The 17274-nt window shown below is 37.3% G+C and overlaps 1 protein-coding gene across 28 annotated transcripts in view; it reads left to right on the forward strand.

Annotated features, from left to right (window-relative positions):
- The window catches only part of PARD3 (par-3 family cell polarity regulator), a 649140-nt gene that overhangs the window by 246318 nt on the left and 385548 nt on the right, over positions 1-17274 (forward strand). For all 28 annotated transcript variants that reach the window (XM_082739708.1, XM_082739698.1, XM_082739709.1 and 25 more), the window contains exon 3: positions 10979-11159. In XM_082739708.1, coding sequence (XP_082595834.1) covers positions 10979-11159 — 181 coding nt within the window. The remainder of the gene's footprint in view (positions 1-10978; positions 11160-17274) is intronic.

Consider the following 17274-nt stretch of genomic DNA (forward strand, 5'->3'; position numbering starts at 1 on the left):
TTAAAGTTACAAAGTGGTCTAAAGCCAGTATGTCACACAATTCTTGGCACTTACTTGGCATAGGGTATGAAAGGATGTAAATGAAAGAGGTCATGAACTGTAGCCTTCTAAACAGGTGTAAAATTATCTAATCAGAAACGAAAGCTGTGGCACCGCAGGGAAAAGTGGAAACCAGAGGCCAGAGATGTCAAGGACTGCAGGAATTTGAGCTGGCTCTTATTTTGCATTGATGTGCTATTTCCTAGGCTCAGCCTCTTTTAAGCATACTTTTGGCTTGAGAGAATAATAAGATCTGGATCATAGAGTGTTGAGAAGTGGGAGGATTATGATGTGGGTAATTGGTATCATTCCTTGAACTGAGGTACGAGCCACAATCTCTTTCTCTCTTTTTGTGGGCTGTGAAAAGAGCTTGATTTTCTGGGTATAAGCACAGGGGTGAGGTGAGGGAATGGTGCCCAGAGGACTTGTAGTATATTAGCTACTTGTGTTCACTTGCCTACACTTTTCAGAGGGACTGCAAAATAGATACAATAAGTGATAGTAATCCACCATGTATTTGTCACGGCACCTATTAGGCAGAAGCAGAAAATTAATGAAATAGACCCTTTCACAGGAGAATCAAGAATTGTTTATGGAATCCTCATCTGTGAAGATAAGTGTACCATTGTGAAGATGAATTTATCTTGTTAGTGCTCCTGGAACAGATATTTGTGTGTCTATTCACACACATATCAGTGAACTAAAAATTAAGTTTATTCATATATTAAAATATTAAAATATCCTTATTATTGAAATTAGTTTAGTACTGGTGTAAAATAACTAGGTCCTATTTGTTGAAGTTATGTATTGATGTAACCTTCCTGAAAATGTTTTAATATGCCTCCTTTATAGTATTTAAATCCTACGTCCCTACTCGTGATACTTTTACTTTACTAGTTTCTATGAAACCATGTTGCCTTGAGTTTGCTTAACATTTTTTTATCAGTTCTTCTCAAGTATCTTCAGAAGTAGAGTTGGAGGGAAGGAAGAAAAAGCTGCCATCTCAGCTTCATTCCGGTTTTGATCCCCAGTTTTGTACCTGCTGCACTTTCAGACTGGGGTCCTTAACTAAACTTGTGGCTTCAACTACCACCGACATACTGACATGGCTCTGTTATATTTCTTTAGTCATGAACTCCCCTTTGCATGATAGATGCCCATTTCCAGTTCTCTATCATACTTAATATATGATAGTTTGACCTCAAAGTCAATGTATCATTTTTTGGTCCCCAACTTCTTTTCTTTGTGCTTGCTCTCAGCCCAACCACCCAAACCACAAACCTAGACATTTTGGATTGATCCCTTTCTTCATAGTACCAGCCCTAACCATGTACCAAATCCTTTTAAATAAGTCTCAGTTCTCCATTTTAATGCTTATACACTTTATATCTCTTTTCACTCTGTAGCTTTTCTTTCGGTCTAGGGCCTCATGACTTCTTCGTTGTTGGATTAAGGAGCTGTGTTTTACCTTCTAGTCCTTTCTTCATAGTCCTTGAAACCTGCAGAATACATGCAAATTAAACCAGTATGCCTTCAAGGATGCCTCACAGTTTTTAGGATTAAAGTTCATAGGATTTAACTTAATCCCTATGCCCTTCATCTTCCTCTGTTGATAACCTCTTGATAGGTTGATAGTCTTTTGAAACTCCCAGATAATAATAATAGTTGACATTTATTGAGTACTTGCTGTTTGTAGGGCTGTTGTGTGCCATCTGTCAGGATTAAGGCAGATGTGCAACAAAGCACCCAGTACTGAGACCCAGAATGTTGGAGCTGTCCCTGGTCATGCAAGTGGTGAATCCTCTCTGAGCTGGACTCACTTGGGGAGACCAGTTCAACATTGGCAGCCTCTTGGTAACGGAATGGGTGGAATGCAGTGCAGACACCAGCGCACCCGGGACTCCATGGCCACTGTTCCACTTCACGGACGGGCTCATTTCTTGTGTGTGAGAAGTACCTGAAAGGGCAGAGGCTTTGGCTTTCCTCAGAATATATTTTCATCAAAATTAAGGTTTCCAAACTCTTTGGGCTTGGCTACCTAAACCCGTTAAATGGTACTAGATTTCAAAAGATTTGCAGTAAGTTTCCGTATTAAAGCTATTTGTGGATTGGGGACAATGTTTAACTTGCTCTTTCTTTTACCTGTCAAATATGAGGGAGAAAGGATTGACACACAATTAATATTTATTCTGTGTTCACTTAAAAAAAAAACATTGCTAAGACAGGTTATACTAATGAAGAGTTGTTATAAAGAATTTCATTATTTAGTTACTTTCTGAATAAACCTGCCAGGTGATTAAAATGAGCCTAATTTAATCAGCATTGTGTTGCATACTGAAGATAATTTAGGCTAATGTCAAGGACACCTTTATCTCTCCTTTGTAGAAGGTATTGAAATAATGAATGCAGCAAAAAGGAGTCAGAAAATGTTTGAAATTTTTCATCTCTGCCTCTGGGTGGATATTTAAAAATCACACTTATCCTTTTTGCATGCAAATTAAACTGAAAGGCATTTTGTAATGTAACATTATCCTTATATTTTACAAAACAAATTTATTGAGCTTTGATCTTTTGCTAATATTGGCTTGTGGTTGTCAGAAGGAATGGTGACTTTTTATTATGCCTCAGTATAAACCGAACTTTCATTCAGAACTTGGAGTGAACAGAAGTATTAGGTTTTTATGCACCTTCAAAGGAAAAGAAATCACTGTTAAAAAATAACTCACATTTCTTCCAGGGTGCTTTTCTTAGGGCACTTTTTTCTCCTATATCCCCTTCTACTCCCCAAAGTCTTAATAGAGTCATCTGAATTCCTTTATTCTTTTGTAGCAGTTAAACTCTCTTTTTTTCTGATGATGCTCTTAGATGGAAGCTAAGGTGTCAGTGGGGGTCTGGTTCAAATCGTGAAGTCAGCAGTTAAGGGTTTACTAACTCCCTAGTGAGTTCCCTGTACAAATGCCAAGTTGCCTTGGAAACAAGGCTAGTTATTTGAGTTGGAAATATTATCTTGTCTTTAAATGCCAGAGAGGATGATTTGCTTACCTCTGTTGCATCCTCTATAGGTCTAACATTGTGTTGAGATGTTTTCTGCTTCACTACTTCTAGTACTGATTGATTGACTGGAGCCACAGCCAAGTTTTCTTTTCTCGTGCTTTTAATTTTAAACATGATTTGCAACATTTAGAACTAAGGAAGCAGTCCTTCTAATTTCTATTTTAGGATGGGAAGTTTTCCACTACTGATTGCCAAAAAAATAAAGTGCTATATATAGTTCACCAGATTTGACTGGCAAGAAATTTTAGTGATGAGTCATTTGTCATATGCTCAACAATGGAGTCAGTGATGGGTTGATTAGGCAAAGGAGGTGATTGTCTAAGTTCTGTGAGATGGTGTTACTTGATGAGAGACTGACTGGGCCTGATTGCTTCTGTGTGCCTGAAAGCCCCTGGTACCAACGTAGCAAGTTGGTAGGAGAATGCCATAGCAGCTGGAGGCTTACATTGGACTGCTCCTTTTCTCTGATGTAAACATGGTAATTTGCTAGTTGGATGGTAGAAGGTGGAGCTGGGGTTCTGTGGGCATCTTAAGACAAGGTTTTCAGGTCAGTGGAGCAGGCCCTGGCTTAATTTACCTGGCTTGCTGAGGAAGTAAACTAAAAGGCACCTTCCTAAGCACAGGGCTCAACCCTGCTTTGGAGGACTCACCAAATGGAGGCAGAAATGCAGATGCACACGAGGACAGGGCAGGAGCCTTTAAGACTCTGTGATCTTTTGCAGTGTAACTATGGTGCTGTGTTTCTGGGCTGAGGAATCCCAATGGCAGCTTCTGACCCTTGGGCCTTTGGGTCAGGAGTTAGGGAGATTGGAGCATGGTAACAGACTTGTGAGTGAGGGTGGCAATGGCATGTCTTTGTGTGGGACATTTGTGGGACAAATGTCTTTGTCTGAGTAAAGTTCAAGTAACATCATGATTGGTGCTGTGGGTTTTGGTTACAGTTTAGAGCAAGACATTGAAAGGCTACCTGTGTATGGTTTTGGCTTGTCTCCTTATTGCCTGTTTCCTACATGATGTTGGACTTTGATTAATAAAACTTTTTTTTTTTTTTCAAATTTAGATCCCTAATTCCCAGATTATGGCATTCATAGAAGAAGTTATTCTTGAGGGTCTATGCCTGAGTGTTATTCCTGAAAAGCTATCTGTGAATCAATATGTAACACATATTAATAGTTAAGCATGAAATTGTCTGCAGATTGAAATACCTTGCTGTTGAATCATATTTCCACATTTTACTTGCTTTTAGGTAGGTTTTGTTGGAGGGTTGGCAGAGTGACAAGGTGGGGAGGGCAGCATAGATGAGGAACAGCTGCCTCTCCACTCTTAAGCTGGGGAGCCTGCAGTTGGGCTGGATTTGAGATCCATTCTCATGGAGCAGGGCAGGGTAAGGCCTCCAGGCACAGCCAGTAGGAAAGGTGGCTAGCTTTCCATGTGCTCATGTCATTTTAGAGTTCCTTGCTAAGCTTTGGGTCTTTTTTTGGGTGGGGTGATGGTCAGACAAAATATATATAATTCTTGAAATGCTGAGGAGGCACAGAATTAATCTAGTGAATGTGACATTTAAGGGTTTTCAACGGCAAGTTTGAGATGCTCCTTCTGTAGTGAGTGAGTTTTCATTGGTATAGCTTGTATTACTACTATTACAAAACATCACTGGCTCAAATATATTCTTCTGCTATTGTTCTGCTTACTCATCCAGTAAAACAGTAGCTCTGTTTAAATGAGTTTTTAATGAACCATGATTGCAAGTAAGGCTCAGAGAATGACTAAGGATTTAGTATTGTCTCTATGTCATTAGCATAGAAACAGTCATCAGAAAGCTTACAAATTGATTTAATAGTTTCTTCACCCATGTCTGTATAATAGTTGTTACATCATTACATTTGATTCTGAGGTTCATATTGCTTCTCTCCCAGTTTTATCTACTGTCATCTCTTTGAGAGAAAGCTGCATGTGTTCATGATAAAATAATAAGAAATGCTGCCTTCTCCAGTTTGGAGTCAGCCTATCTCAATGTGATTAGCCAATTTCAGAGTTATTTTGCTTTATCTGACTTTGTGGTCTTACTTTTTATTAACATTTAAACAGTAGTGTAACATAGTCGTAACTTCATGGATAGGTACAAATGAAACAGTGGTTCTTGGTGATGGGGATGGGAGGAAGAGGGGTTTACATTGTATCTGACAAGTGGGTCAGCTAGTTTATGGCTGCAGCATTTGCATATTATGGATTGTGGATGACATATTCAGAGCTGTTAGCTGAACATTACTCTTCAGTTGGGAATCTAATTAGTCTGAAGGCTCAGTGGGTGATCGAGTGTATCATCCTGAGGGACCGCAGAATGAAATCCCAGCTCTGTAGTGTAAGCTGGGGAGCATAGCTGAATATGTTTCACTGCGATTTCCAGATGATGCATAATACCTTTTTAGGTATCTGTGACTTTTTAAAAGGATGTTTATTAGCTCTTAGGGGACAGATGACCTTTGACTGTTGACAGGTAGGGGTGTGTTATGGTGTTGGTCTCCTTGGTTGTGCAGGTAGCAATGGGAATGTCTTGCTCTTTACTACATGATATACTACATTGAAATAGCACTATTAAATATTTACCTCATTAGATTCCTTTGCGTATGTGTAGATTATATACTATGTTAATCCATATAATCATGCTACTATCTGGTAATTTTCCTTTTATAGATGTGCTATAGGTTATTAGGTGAGCTATATGGGAGACCACTATAAATGAAAAGTTTTGTTTTGTTTTTGTTTTTCAAGAGACAAATGAAGAGGAATTCAGGGACCCAAGTACTTGATGTACTTTGACAAGTTTTAAAAAGTTTATCCCTGAGTGAAAGGGGGGGGTGGGAAATGGAGTCTGTTGTAGAAGTCTGTCAAAGGTCTCAGTGGGCCAGAATCAAGGTGTGAGCAGAGTTCCTATGCTTTCTGGAGGTCCTAGGAGAGAACCCATTTCTTTGCCTTCCAGAGCCGCCTAATGTTCCTTAGCTGATGGCTTCCTTTTCTTCATTTTCAAAGCCAGCAACATAATATCTCTCTAACCATTGTCACATTTCTCTCTGACCGCAGCTGGGAAATGTTCTCTACTTTTCCAGATTTGGATGATCAGATGTCCTCCTCCCCAGGGTAATCTGAGATAATCTCTGTAGTTTAAGGTCTTTAATCTGAATCATAGTGTAAAGTCCCTTTTGCCATGAAGGTTAACACCCCCGGTTCCAGCGGTTTGGGGAATAGACAACAAGGAGCATTATTCTGCCCACCACAGCCATCATCCTCTTTTTTTGTGATGAGGACTGTAAGGCTAAGAGATGGTAGAGAGACCAGTGGATTTACCAACACCCATCCATGAAGTAAGATCAGAGCTATTTTTGATTGGAGATCTGTTTGATTCTGAATCTTGGGCTCTTAGACACTTTGCTACACACAGTTCTGGGCTTTAAGCACATAATTTTTTTTTTTTTTAAAGATTTTATTTATTTACTTGAGAGAGAGACAGTGAGAGAGAGCATGAACGAGGAGAAGGTCAGAGAGAGAAGCAGACTCCCCATGGAGCTGGGAGCCTGATGCGGGACTCGATCCCGGGACTCCAGGATCATGACCTGAGCCGAAGGCAGTCATCCAACCAACTGAGCCACCCAGGCGTCCCTAAGCACATAATTTTAACCATTAAAAGGGCTACCCTCTATCCCAGTGGTTTGTAAGTGTTTGCATGTAATGTTTTAAAAATAACTTGGAAAAGAAAATAAAAGCAGTTTGGAGGGTTCTGATATCTCAGAAAGTTAAAATGATTTCTCCCGAGGTAGATGAGGAATGGTATGGCCAAGTATGGCCAAGTTTGGAGTTTATTTGAATGTGGGTTTATCTTAAATTGTGGGTGTTACCCTAAATTCAACATATCTGTTTTCATGGAGATTTGATGGATAAATGAATCAGAAGAGAGATTAAGTCATAACTATTGAAAGTAAAAATGAACTTTCAGAAATGATCTGCTTCACGGACAGCAGTGAAGATTCCATCTGTTAAAGCATGGATATGAGTCACGTTTCACAAATTTTAAAAGCAGACATTTCCTTTATTTTTTTGAAGGGCATGATAGAGATTTTTAATATGTGATGTTTTTGTGAAGGTTTCGTTTTCTTTTGCTGTGCTACTATATGCATTCTTGTAGAGTAGATTTTCTAAAATTATATACCCTTCCCAATTTAACACAAAATTACTTCATATCTGCACCTGGCAGTTAAATTTTGGTTTAAAAGAAAGCTATGGAAATTGTATGTTATTGGCATATTGCAAATCACCAACTGTGTGATTCTGCCACTGAAATTCAAACAGCATTTGTTCATGACACAGTCCAGATTTCATACTTGTGTTTTCTAAAAATGCTGGAGATAATTATTGAAACTAATATACATGTATAAGTTCTTCCATGTGTGGCATTTAAAGACACGATCTCTGTAATTTGCAGTCTCCATTTTCAGTTTGCAGAAAGGACTTGATTCTTGAGAGAACACACCATTGTAAAAAGTTAATAACAAAACTTGCCTTTCATTTTCTTCCAATTAAAGACCAAATGTCAGAACTTAATATCTTCAAAATCCATATTAGGCTGCATACCTTGTGAGAAGTTTGATAATATTAAAACCAAGTAGGGAAATTCAAAATCTCAGTGAAGAGCTTGAAATGGATATTGGTATTTATCAGGGTTACCAAGGTGCCTTGACTCTTCATTTTATTTCCCAAGTTGAAGATTGTAAATTGGATGTTACTGGGTGGATGAGCATTCTAGAGCCGGATTATCAAACTATGGCCTATGGGCCAAATTTGGTCCATCACCTGCTTTGTAAATAAAGTTTTATTTAAACCTCGTTGTGCTATTTATTTGTGTATCGCCAGCGGCTGTTTTTGTGCCATAGTGGCCGAGTAGAATAGTTGTGACAGAGGCTGCATGGATTGCACAGCTCCAAAAATACTTACTAGTTGGAACTTCCAGAGGTTTACTGACCCCTCGTCTAGCAGAATGTCTGTGTTATGAATTCCGGGAGATTCTTGCCAGTCGATGTCAGATAAACAGACTGATTTTTTTTCTGTTTATGGGAACTTCAGTGTATACATACAAACACCTTTCTGTTATTTATAACTGCTGGGGATTTCTTATCCCACTTACGTTGCTTATTATAAGGTTGAGTGGCCCAGCTATCCATCCTACGTTAATTTCTCCTTACCACTTAACCTCCTTCCATGTTGTTTAATCAGCTAATTATAGATGATGCCACAGCAGGGTTCTGAGCTTCCTGTTTGTCTACATGTCTCTATGACCTTATGATGGTTTTTGTTTTTGTCTTACGAATTGATTGCCGACACACACACACACACACACACACACTCGTGAAAATAGCATTTGTTCAAAATGACAAAACCAACTATGAAACGAGAATTGTAATTATAAGTGCTTCTCATGTTCTGTAAATTTATCAGAGCATCCTTTAACTGATAGGACTCAAGCTTGGAGAAGCTTAAATTGGAGGTAGGTAGGAATGTTAGGGTTAGTCACGGTTCTACCTTCCTTGGAATGCCACGCTTAGTTTACCAGGCATAGGGTTGTAGGGTGAGTGATCAAGGTGGTGCTGGCCCTTAGCACTTTATTACTCTGAGATTTTAAAGTGCTTCCACTGTTTAGTTATTGGAATAAATAGATTGCATCTTAATTTTCATGGCCTTTTGTAATGCTATATTATGAAAGTATAATTTTGAAATAATTTTATACTTGAGAAAAGTTGCAAAAATAGTTGCATATATTCTTCATCCATCCGTAATGTAAAATCTCATACAGCTGTAGCACAGTTATCAAACATAGAAGAACTAGTAACATTGAGTCAATACTGTTAACTAATCTACCGCAATCTTTTGAATGTTGCCTCCTTTCTACTGATGTCCTTTTTCTAGCCCAGGATCCAGGCAAGGACCTCACGCTGCATGTCGTTCTTGTTTCTCCTCTGTCTCTTCCAATTTACACGACTTAATCAGCCTTTCTTTTGCTTTCATCACTTTAATATTTTTAAAGAGTGAGTTATTTTATAGATTGCCCCTCAACTTGGATTTATCTGATGTTTTCTCATGATTAGATCAAAGATACACATTTTTAGCAGGAATACCACTGAAGTAATTTTATGTCCTTCTTCGTGCATTTTATCTGAGGGTGTTATGACTCATTACGGGTGATGTTAACCTTGGTAAAGTGTTTTCTGCCAAGTTTCTCCCCTGCAAAGATACTATTTTTCTCTTTTTAATGAAAAGGTATTGTGTGGGGAGATACTTGGAGATTTGCAAGTATCCTGTTTCTCGTGATATTCTCACTCAGTGATTTCCGCTTCCATTGGTGATCTCACCTGCAGCAGTTCTGTCATGATGGCCTGTGATGACTTCTGTTTCCATCATTTCTTCTCTTTTTATTAATTGGAATGCTACAGTATGGAAGAGCTGTCCATTTCTACCATTAATTATTTCTTTAACTATTTACTTGTATCATTATGGACTTACAGATCCCATTGTGTCATTATTGACTTGTTTATGAATTGTCCCAGCTTTGGCCATTGAGAGCTCCTTTGGGTCAACACTGATTCCCTTTGATGTGCCTCTTTCACTTTTGAGTACTCTTTCCTTTTTGGCATCAAGGGTGTTCCAGGCCCATCATGTATTTTCTCTGCTCCAACCCTGGAATTAACTTTTTTTTTTTTTTTTTTTAAGGAGCCCTTGTTCATTCGTTGGAAAATGGTAACAGAAACCAAGATCCAGGTGCTTATGTTCCTTCATACTGTGTGTGGTTGCTTCTAGGACCACTCAATGGGGGGAGCTAAGAACCACACATGCATTGACTTTCGTTCCTACCTGTCTGTCTGCCTACCTACCCATTCATTATAAAAACAAAAACAAAAAACAACCAACTGCATATTCATATTGACGCCTCTGATTTTAATCTGATATCACAGAGTTTATTTCTTTATTTGTAACTTCTCTTTCTGACAGGGAGAATTTTGACTCTCATTATCCAAGATATTTTTCTTTTTCATTCATTCCTGGTATGTGTGTGTGTCGTGGTGTGAGGATTTCTAAACCATACGCTTGTGAGAAACAAATTTATATGACAGGTTTTTTGTTTGTTTGTTTGTTTGTTTTTCGGTCTCTAGTCTTACATTGAATGGTGAAAATAGTTTTCCAAAGTTCTTAAGTCTTTTCCTCCCCACCAGCCTCATTGCTCCCATTTTTTTTTCTTTCATTCCATTCTTACCAACACCTAGGAGACAACCTTATCTTTTATCCTTCTTATGCACAAATGGGCAGACATATGTATAGTTTTAAATACTCCTTCCTCCTATGTGAAAGGTACCTTGTGTGTTTTGCTAAATATGTAGTACTACAGATCACATATATGCATTATATATAGAAATGCATTTTCTCTTCCACTTAATGTATTATTTACAAAAAGATTTATATCTGCCCCATCTCTCTTAATGTTCTGTGATATAAAATCAATTTATTATTTTTTACCAATAGAATTTTGGATTTAAATGTACAACTTAGAAATATAAAAATAAAGCATCAAAGCTTGGGGGCAAGATTAGGTCTTTGAAGCTTTGCTTCCTAGAACATAATATTCCTGGGTGCTTAAATGTCAGTTTTTTTCCTTTGCAGATTTATGTCAAATGTGGTGTAACTTTGGTAGCAGTTTTATTTTACTTTAATTTTATTTAGATTCAACTAACTAACATATAATGTGTATTAGGTACAGAGGTAGAGAGTTCAGTGATTCACCTATTGTTTGTTAGCAGTTTTAAATGCCTTTGTTTGTAAATGCAGATTTACCTTTCGTTTCTAGCTGGTAGCTGTGTTTGATGAGCAGGATCCACATCATGGAGGTGATGGCACCAGTGCCAGCTCCACGGGTACCCAGAGCCCGGAGATATTTGGCAGTGAACTTGGCACCAACAATGTTTCAGCCTTTCAGCCTTATCAAGCAACAAGTGAAATTGAGGTCACACCTTCCGTCCTTCGTGCAAGTAAGTGAAAGCTCTTTCTTCTCTGCGTGTTTCATCTTAATTTACAGGGATGCCAACTCCTGTTATCCAGCCATGCTCCTGTGAATAGAATTCATTATCTGTTTTTATCAAAAATTGATTAAGTTTAGAACCTGGGCAAATGTCTTTTGCTGGAGAAGTAGGCAAGAGTCTTCACATTTTAATACATTGGGCTTACTTCACTTTAGACTGGTAGACTTTTAAATTGCTCCCCAAAGGTAAATAAGGATGACAGTTAAAGTTATATTCCCAGATTTTTATTTTCATGTTTTTTATTTGAATGCTAGATCAAATAGGAAATAATGACCTTAATACCAAACCCAAACTTAGTATCTTTGATTGATAATCAACTTGGATACAATCATTACTTGAACTTTATCTGAGAGAGAGTGGTGAAGAGACCTCGGGGCCAGAATTATTGTCAGAGATCAGGAAGAGCTGCTATTCAAATACCCTCTGAAGGAGAGAAAATATAGGGCTTAGTGAGTTTATATTAGGAATCCAGGGACTTAGAATACTCAAATTCTAGGACACTTGCCTGAAGAATTCTGTTGGCTGTTCATGGGAGGTTTACACAGAAAAGTGAAGTACGTTTGCAAAAATAAATTTAGTGTTTGGGACGCCTGGGTGGCTCAGTGGTTTGGGCTGCTGCCTTCGGCTCGGGTCATGATCTCAGGGTCCTGGGATCGAGCCCCGCATCGGGCTCCCCCCCCCCCCTCTCTGCCTGCCTCTCTGCCTACTTGTGATCTCTGTCTGTCAAATAAATAAATAAAAAATCTTAAAAAAATAAATTTAGTGTTTGTAATGATCTAATCTTATAATTAAGCACTTTTTAAGAATAAGAAGGTCCATTTCAAGAAATTTGTAAGTCAGAAATCATTTATTTTTTAGTCACCTTTATTTAGAAACGTTGCAGTTTTTCCAGTGTTGTGTGGTAGTTGTTTTTTTTTTTTTTTTAAATATTTTTATTTACTTACGTGACACAGAGAGAGAAAGTGCACAAGTAGGGAAGCAGCAGGCAGAGGGAGAGGGAGAAGCAGGCTCCCTGCCAAGCAAGGAGCCTGATGCTGGGCTCTATCCCAGGACCCTGAGATCATGACCTGTGATGAAGGCAAATGCTTAACTGACTGAACCACCAGGGCTCCCCTAATTTTACTGGTAGTCTTGTGTGGTTTTATTGGTAATTATCAGAAGATCTTCTTCATATAAATAGGTAATAGTATATAATAATGTATGAAATTCTCTATAGAGTATAGTTAGATAATATTTAGACTATAGTTAATTCTCACAAAACATCGGTTTGTTCACATGTACAAACATATTTTAAACTAATTTTGTGGAAATAGCATTTGATTACTACATGGATATGCTCTTTTAAAAATCTTATCTTGGATTTGCCTCAGGCAATGTTTTTCCAAATGTGAGGTGTGTACCATGTATGGTATGCAAGGTAATACGTAAGTGGGTACACTAGTTACTTTACTTTCTTTTATTGTATACCAGCTCATTAAGCCCATGCCTTTTCTGCTTGGAATAATCTCATTTATAAATGTAGATTGCCTAAATTTGATTTTTTTTTTGAAGTTTCTGATGAAGTGTTCAATAATTTATCAGTTTCTTCTAACACCCAAAGCTCATCACATCAAGTACCCTTATTAACGCCCATCACCCACCTCCTCTCCAGCAACCCTCAGTTTTTTTCCCATAGTTAGAGTCTCTCATGGTTTTTCTCCCTCTTTGATGTCTTCCCATTCTGTTTTCCTTCCCTTTCCCTATGGTCCTCTGCCCTGTTTCTTACGCTCCATGAGTTTTACAAGTGAAATCATTTAACTATCTTTCTCTGATTGACTTACTTCTAAATGTGACTTACAGTAAATTTTAATGAAATAAGAGTACAGATATTCAGGTGCCTGATTTTGGGAAATAGTATCTTTATATGAATAATTACCCTCTAAGGTATAGAATTAAATACAGAGCTTTTTTTAATGTCTTATTGTTGTAGTTTTAAGTTCATGTTTTATAAAGGATGTACTTTTAATTTAGCTGCACCTTAAAAAATTGTTAGAGGAAAGGTAAATGCTGTCTTTATGTTAAGAAGAATTTGAATGGTGTACTTTCCATCAAGTTTTGCCTTTTGTTCTGGATGCAACATTTCTTCATCACCACCACCCATATTTGGCTGGTTCTGTGTGTTTGAATTTAAGTGCTGTTTTTAACACAAAAGTCTCTTTTACCTTGTTTATCATGAGCAGGGGAACTTATATTGGAAGCTTTGGCAATGTCTTGTAGCCATCAGTGGGAGAATACATAAATATTACTTTCTAGTTCTAAATTTTATATGCTAGGTTTATTTAGATTTCATGGCTTTGGCAGCCATTGGGTAAGTGTATGGTAAGCATCTAATAAACGCAAGGTTTGGTAGCTGTGTAAAAGTTACGTGTTGTATACGACTCCCCTAACTATTAGGATGGTTTTTCATACTGTTTTAATACCACTGATTCAAACATAATACAGGAGTTGGACAGTGCTGGGCCAGGCATTGCGATATGTGATGAGTCCAGAGTTGATGTCATAAGGCCTAGTCCTTGTCCAAAAGGGGTTTATGGTTAGTGGTGTTTCTGGTTTACCAATAGGAAAATAAAGAAGCCAACAGTATGTAGAAATTTGCTGAATTGAGGGATAATCAACTCTAATTAGGGGCATGGTTCATAAGAGATTTTAGGTAAACTCCTGATGCTTTCCTTGAAGAAAGATAGTTAACTTTGCTGTGTTTTCCAAGTCTTGCTGTGTTTGAATTCACTCCTCTCCTTTTTTGCATGAAGAATTGATGGAAGCTAAGAAAAGTGTGCAATTTATTTTGTCAATAGAACAGTGGATATTAAGTCTGAGAATTAAGATAAAGCCTAGGTGAACTTAATACACAGAATTCTCATCTTAAAAGCTTTTTATGCTTTTTTAGAAGTTACTGTGAATTTGCCCTTGTAGTACATATAAACTGAGAACCTTGATTTATTTGAATTATTGGTTCTCATATATAAGTGATATTTTCCCATGAGGGACAATAGACAATATCTGGAGATATTTTTGGTTGTCACAACTGGTAAAGATGGGGATACTATGAGTGTCTGATTAAGGCCAAGAATGTTACCAAACATCTTATAAGTCATAGGACTGTTGTCCGTATCAGTTCTCCATCCCCAAATATCAATAGTGCTGAGGTAGAGAAACCCTGAATTAATGAATCATTGTCCTTATGGTCAAAAATAGTAGTTATGTGAGAGAAGCTTAAACTGATACTTGAGAAATATTTTCTTGAGCCCTGTATGTTGAACAACGTTCTGAATAATACCCTTAAAGGATGAGACATCACAACCAGCTAATAATGATCTTGCTCATAGAAGGTAATCAGTAGACCATAATAATAAAAATGGGGGAATTATGGGCAGTTTTACATAAACTTACTGGTGTAAATATAATTATTTGAAAAAAAACATATTTTCTTAAATTCCAAAAAACGTGCTTTAAAAAAATGAGAAAGTGAATAAAATAGACCACACAGTGAGAGATCATTTATGTAAAGCTTCTTATGTTGAAGAAATAAAACAAAAAAGAATAACTATAAAAAATAGGTACCTATGGGGAACAGAGAGAATAGGATGGATGAAGTGGGGTAGAAGTGAGACTCACAACCTCTTGTTTTGTATATTTGGCATTCAAACCATATTATGTTTTATATAATTATAATCAAATATTAATTAAAAAGCTGTAAGATTATTAGTAGTTAAATAGTAATTCTCAAAATAAAAAATCATATAACAGAACTACATATAAATTATATATCCAATTGGTAGCTCATGCATCCAAGAGTAGCTATTTTGTGTTACTGTAAAGTCTAGTAATTTGTACCATGAAAGAAAGATGGGGGGAGGGGAAGAACTGCAGTTTGTTTGTTGGTAATACTGGTCCTGTTATTCTTGGACTGTTCGGTGGATATTATGAGATGGAGCGAATGAAGAATTATAGTAATATTCTAATTCTCTTATTCCTTGTGCCATCAAGGATCTGGGATTCAGAATATAGAAGGAAAGGTCTACAGACTTAAGTTAGAAGAAAAATTCCATGGTCCTCAGTTTGCACAGAACATACAATGGCTCTGTGGGATGTTTTATTTCACACACACAAAGGAAGGTGGGAGGAAAGGAAAATCCTGTATATGTTCACTGACTATGTCTTGAATTAACGCTCCAACCCAGTAACTGAGCATTCCTGATATCCAGACTGTGATTTGGAAATAGCATTTTCCATCAAAAGGGATCAGAGCTTTCTGGAGAAATGGCTGAATTCTGATCCAGGGAGGAAATGTATCAGAGGATTCTGGGTCATCCTGCCATATCAGAAAATAAGGGAAACTGTGAAAGGTCACTGGAGTTGTGTCAGCAGGGCCCAGGAGTCATGTCGAAGCTCCCACTGGCTCAAGGAGGACGATTAGAACATCAGGAAGGGGAGTGAAAGGAGTGCGTTCATGAGTTCATAATGACAATGAATAAGTAAGCAAGCAAGATAAGGGATGCGGGTGAACCAGCTTACTATTTGGAAAACTGGTAGAAGAATTAAATAATTAGGTATCTTTCCTGTATTTCGTGTATGAATGATATTACTGGGTAACTAAATAGATGAAGGGGAAGCTCTTTTTATTGAGGTATCCTGGCTAATAAATGATAGAAGTAATGCTAGAGTAAGAATATTGCTTTTTTTTGTCATTCCTGATGAAATAATAGATCTATGCATTTATCATCAATCACTGGTAATATAAAAAGATAATAGTAAATTGAGAGTTAACTAAGTATTGTGATCTTTCTGATGGAAGAATATAACACTATGAAGTAGTCTTGCAAAAGAAATTAAACCCAAATCCAATCAAGTATCTAGATCCAACTGTCAATTTATAAGAAATCCTGAATGCTGGAAAGCATGTTAATACCGTAGATGTGCAGTCAGTCAAGTCAAGATGATGGGAGACTATATAAGACAAGTGACCCAGGTTCTTCGATACGTCAAGTGCAAGGTAGGGGAAAGAGGTGAAGAGGGAACACAGATTAATAGAGCCTTAAGAGATGTAACATCCAATCATAATCTGTGAATCTTGTATAAATCCTGATTTAAATGAAACAACAACAACTAAAGAATAGCAGTCATATGCAGTTTGGTGAGTTGAACACCGTTTGAATATTTGATATTAAGGAATTATTTCATTTTAGGTGGATGTTGTTATTGAAATTATTTTCTAAGATTTTTATCTTTCTGCAATACATAACAAAGTAGGTGTGGTTGGAAATCATCTATCTGGAATTTGCTTCAAAGTACACAGGCGGGGATAGTAGCTGAGTGGCTGTGTGGGGAGGCAGTATGTATTTAAAATTACTCTAAAAATGTATGTGTGTGTTTGTGTACGTGTGTGTTTTGAAGGAAACACTTTTTAAAGGCACTTACTTAACATTTCAAAGTTTACTTAATTCCTGTTTTTCTTGAACATTGTTTCATTTAATATAACTCAAGTTTTAACCTAATACATTTATAAGCTTGAGTATCTTTCATTGGTCATCTTTTCCCATTTCTGTGAAACAAAATACATCTAAATGTTAACTCTTGAATTTTTATATAATGCAAATATACTGGTGATTATTATTAATACATAATTTATCAACATAGTATAAATATGCACTATAAAAATTTTTGCCTATTAATGTGGAAATAACCAAGAACATTCAAATGAGAGTAAGCTATTTATTCAGAGCTTGCCAAAGCAAGGGACCCTTCCGCCATCACTTGTATTTGGCAAGCAGGGAAGTGGGAAAGCTTTATAGTAAAACAAGGGGGAAGCTTTAGATGTGCCCTCATTGGTAGCTGTTGGCGTAGAGTAGCTGCCGGTGGGCTACCTAGAAGCAGAGAGTCCTTTGTAATTGGCTAAAGGTGTGCAGGGACGGTCTCTGGCTCCTCATAAATTGAAAGCAGAGTCAGAAATTAGGGAAGCTGTCAATTTCTAATCAGATGCTGTCTATATTGAGCCTACTGTTAAAGGAATTATTGCTTGGCTTCC

Source organism: Mustela nivalis (genome assembly GCF_964662115.1).
Source record: "Mustela nivalis genome assembly, chromosome: 7".
In the NCBI taxonomy this organism is placed as follows: Eukaryota; Metazoa; Chordata; class Mammalia; order Carnivora; family Mustelidae; genus Mustela; species Mustela nivalis.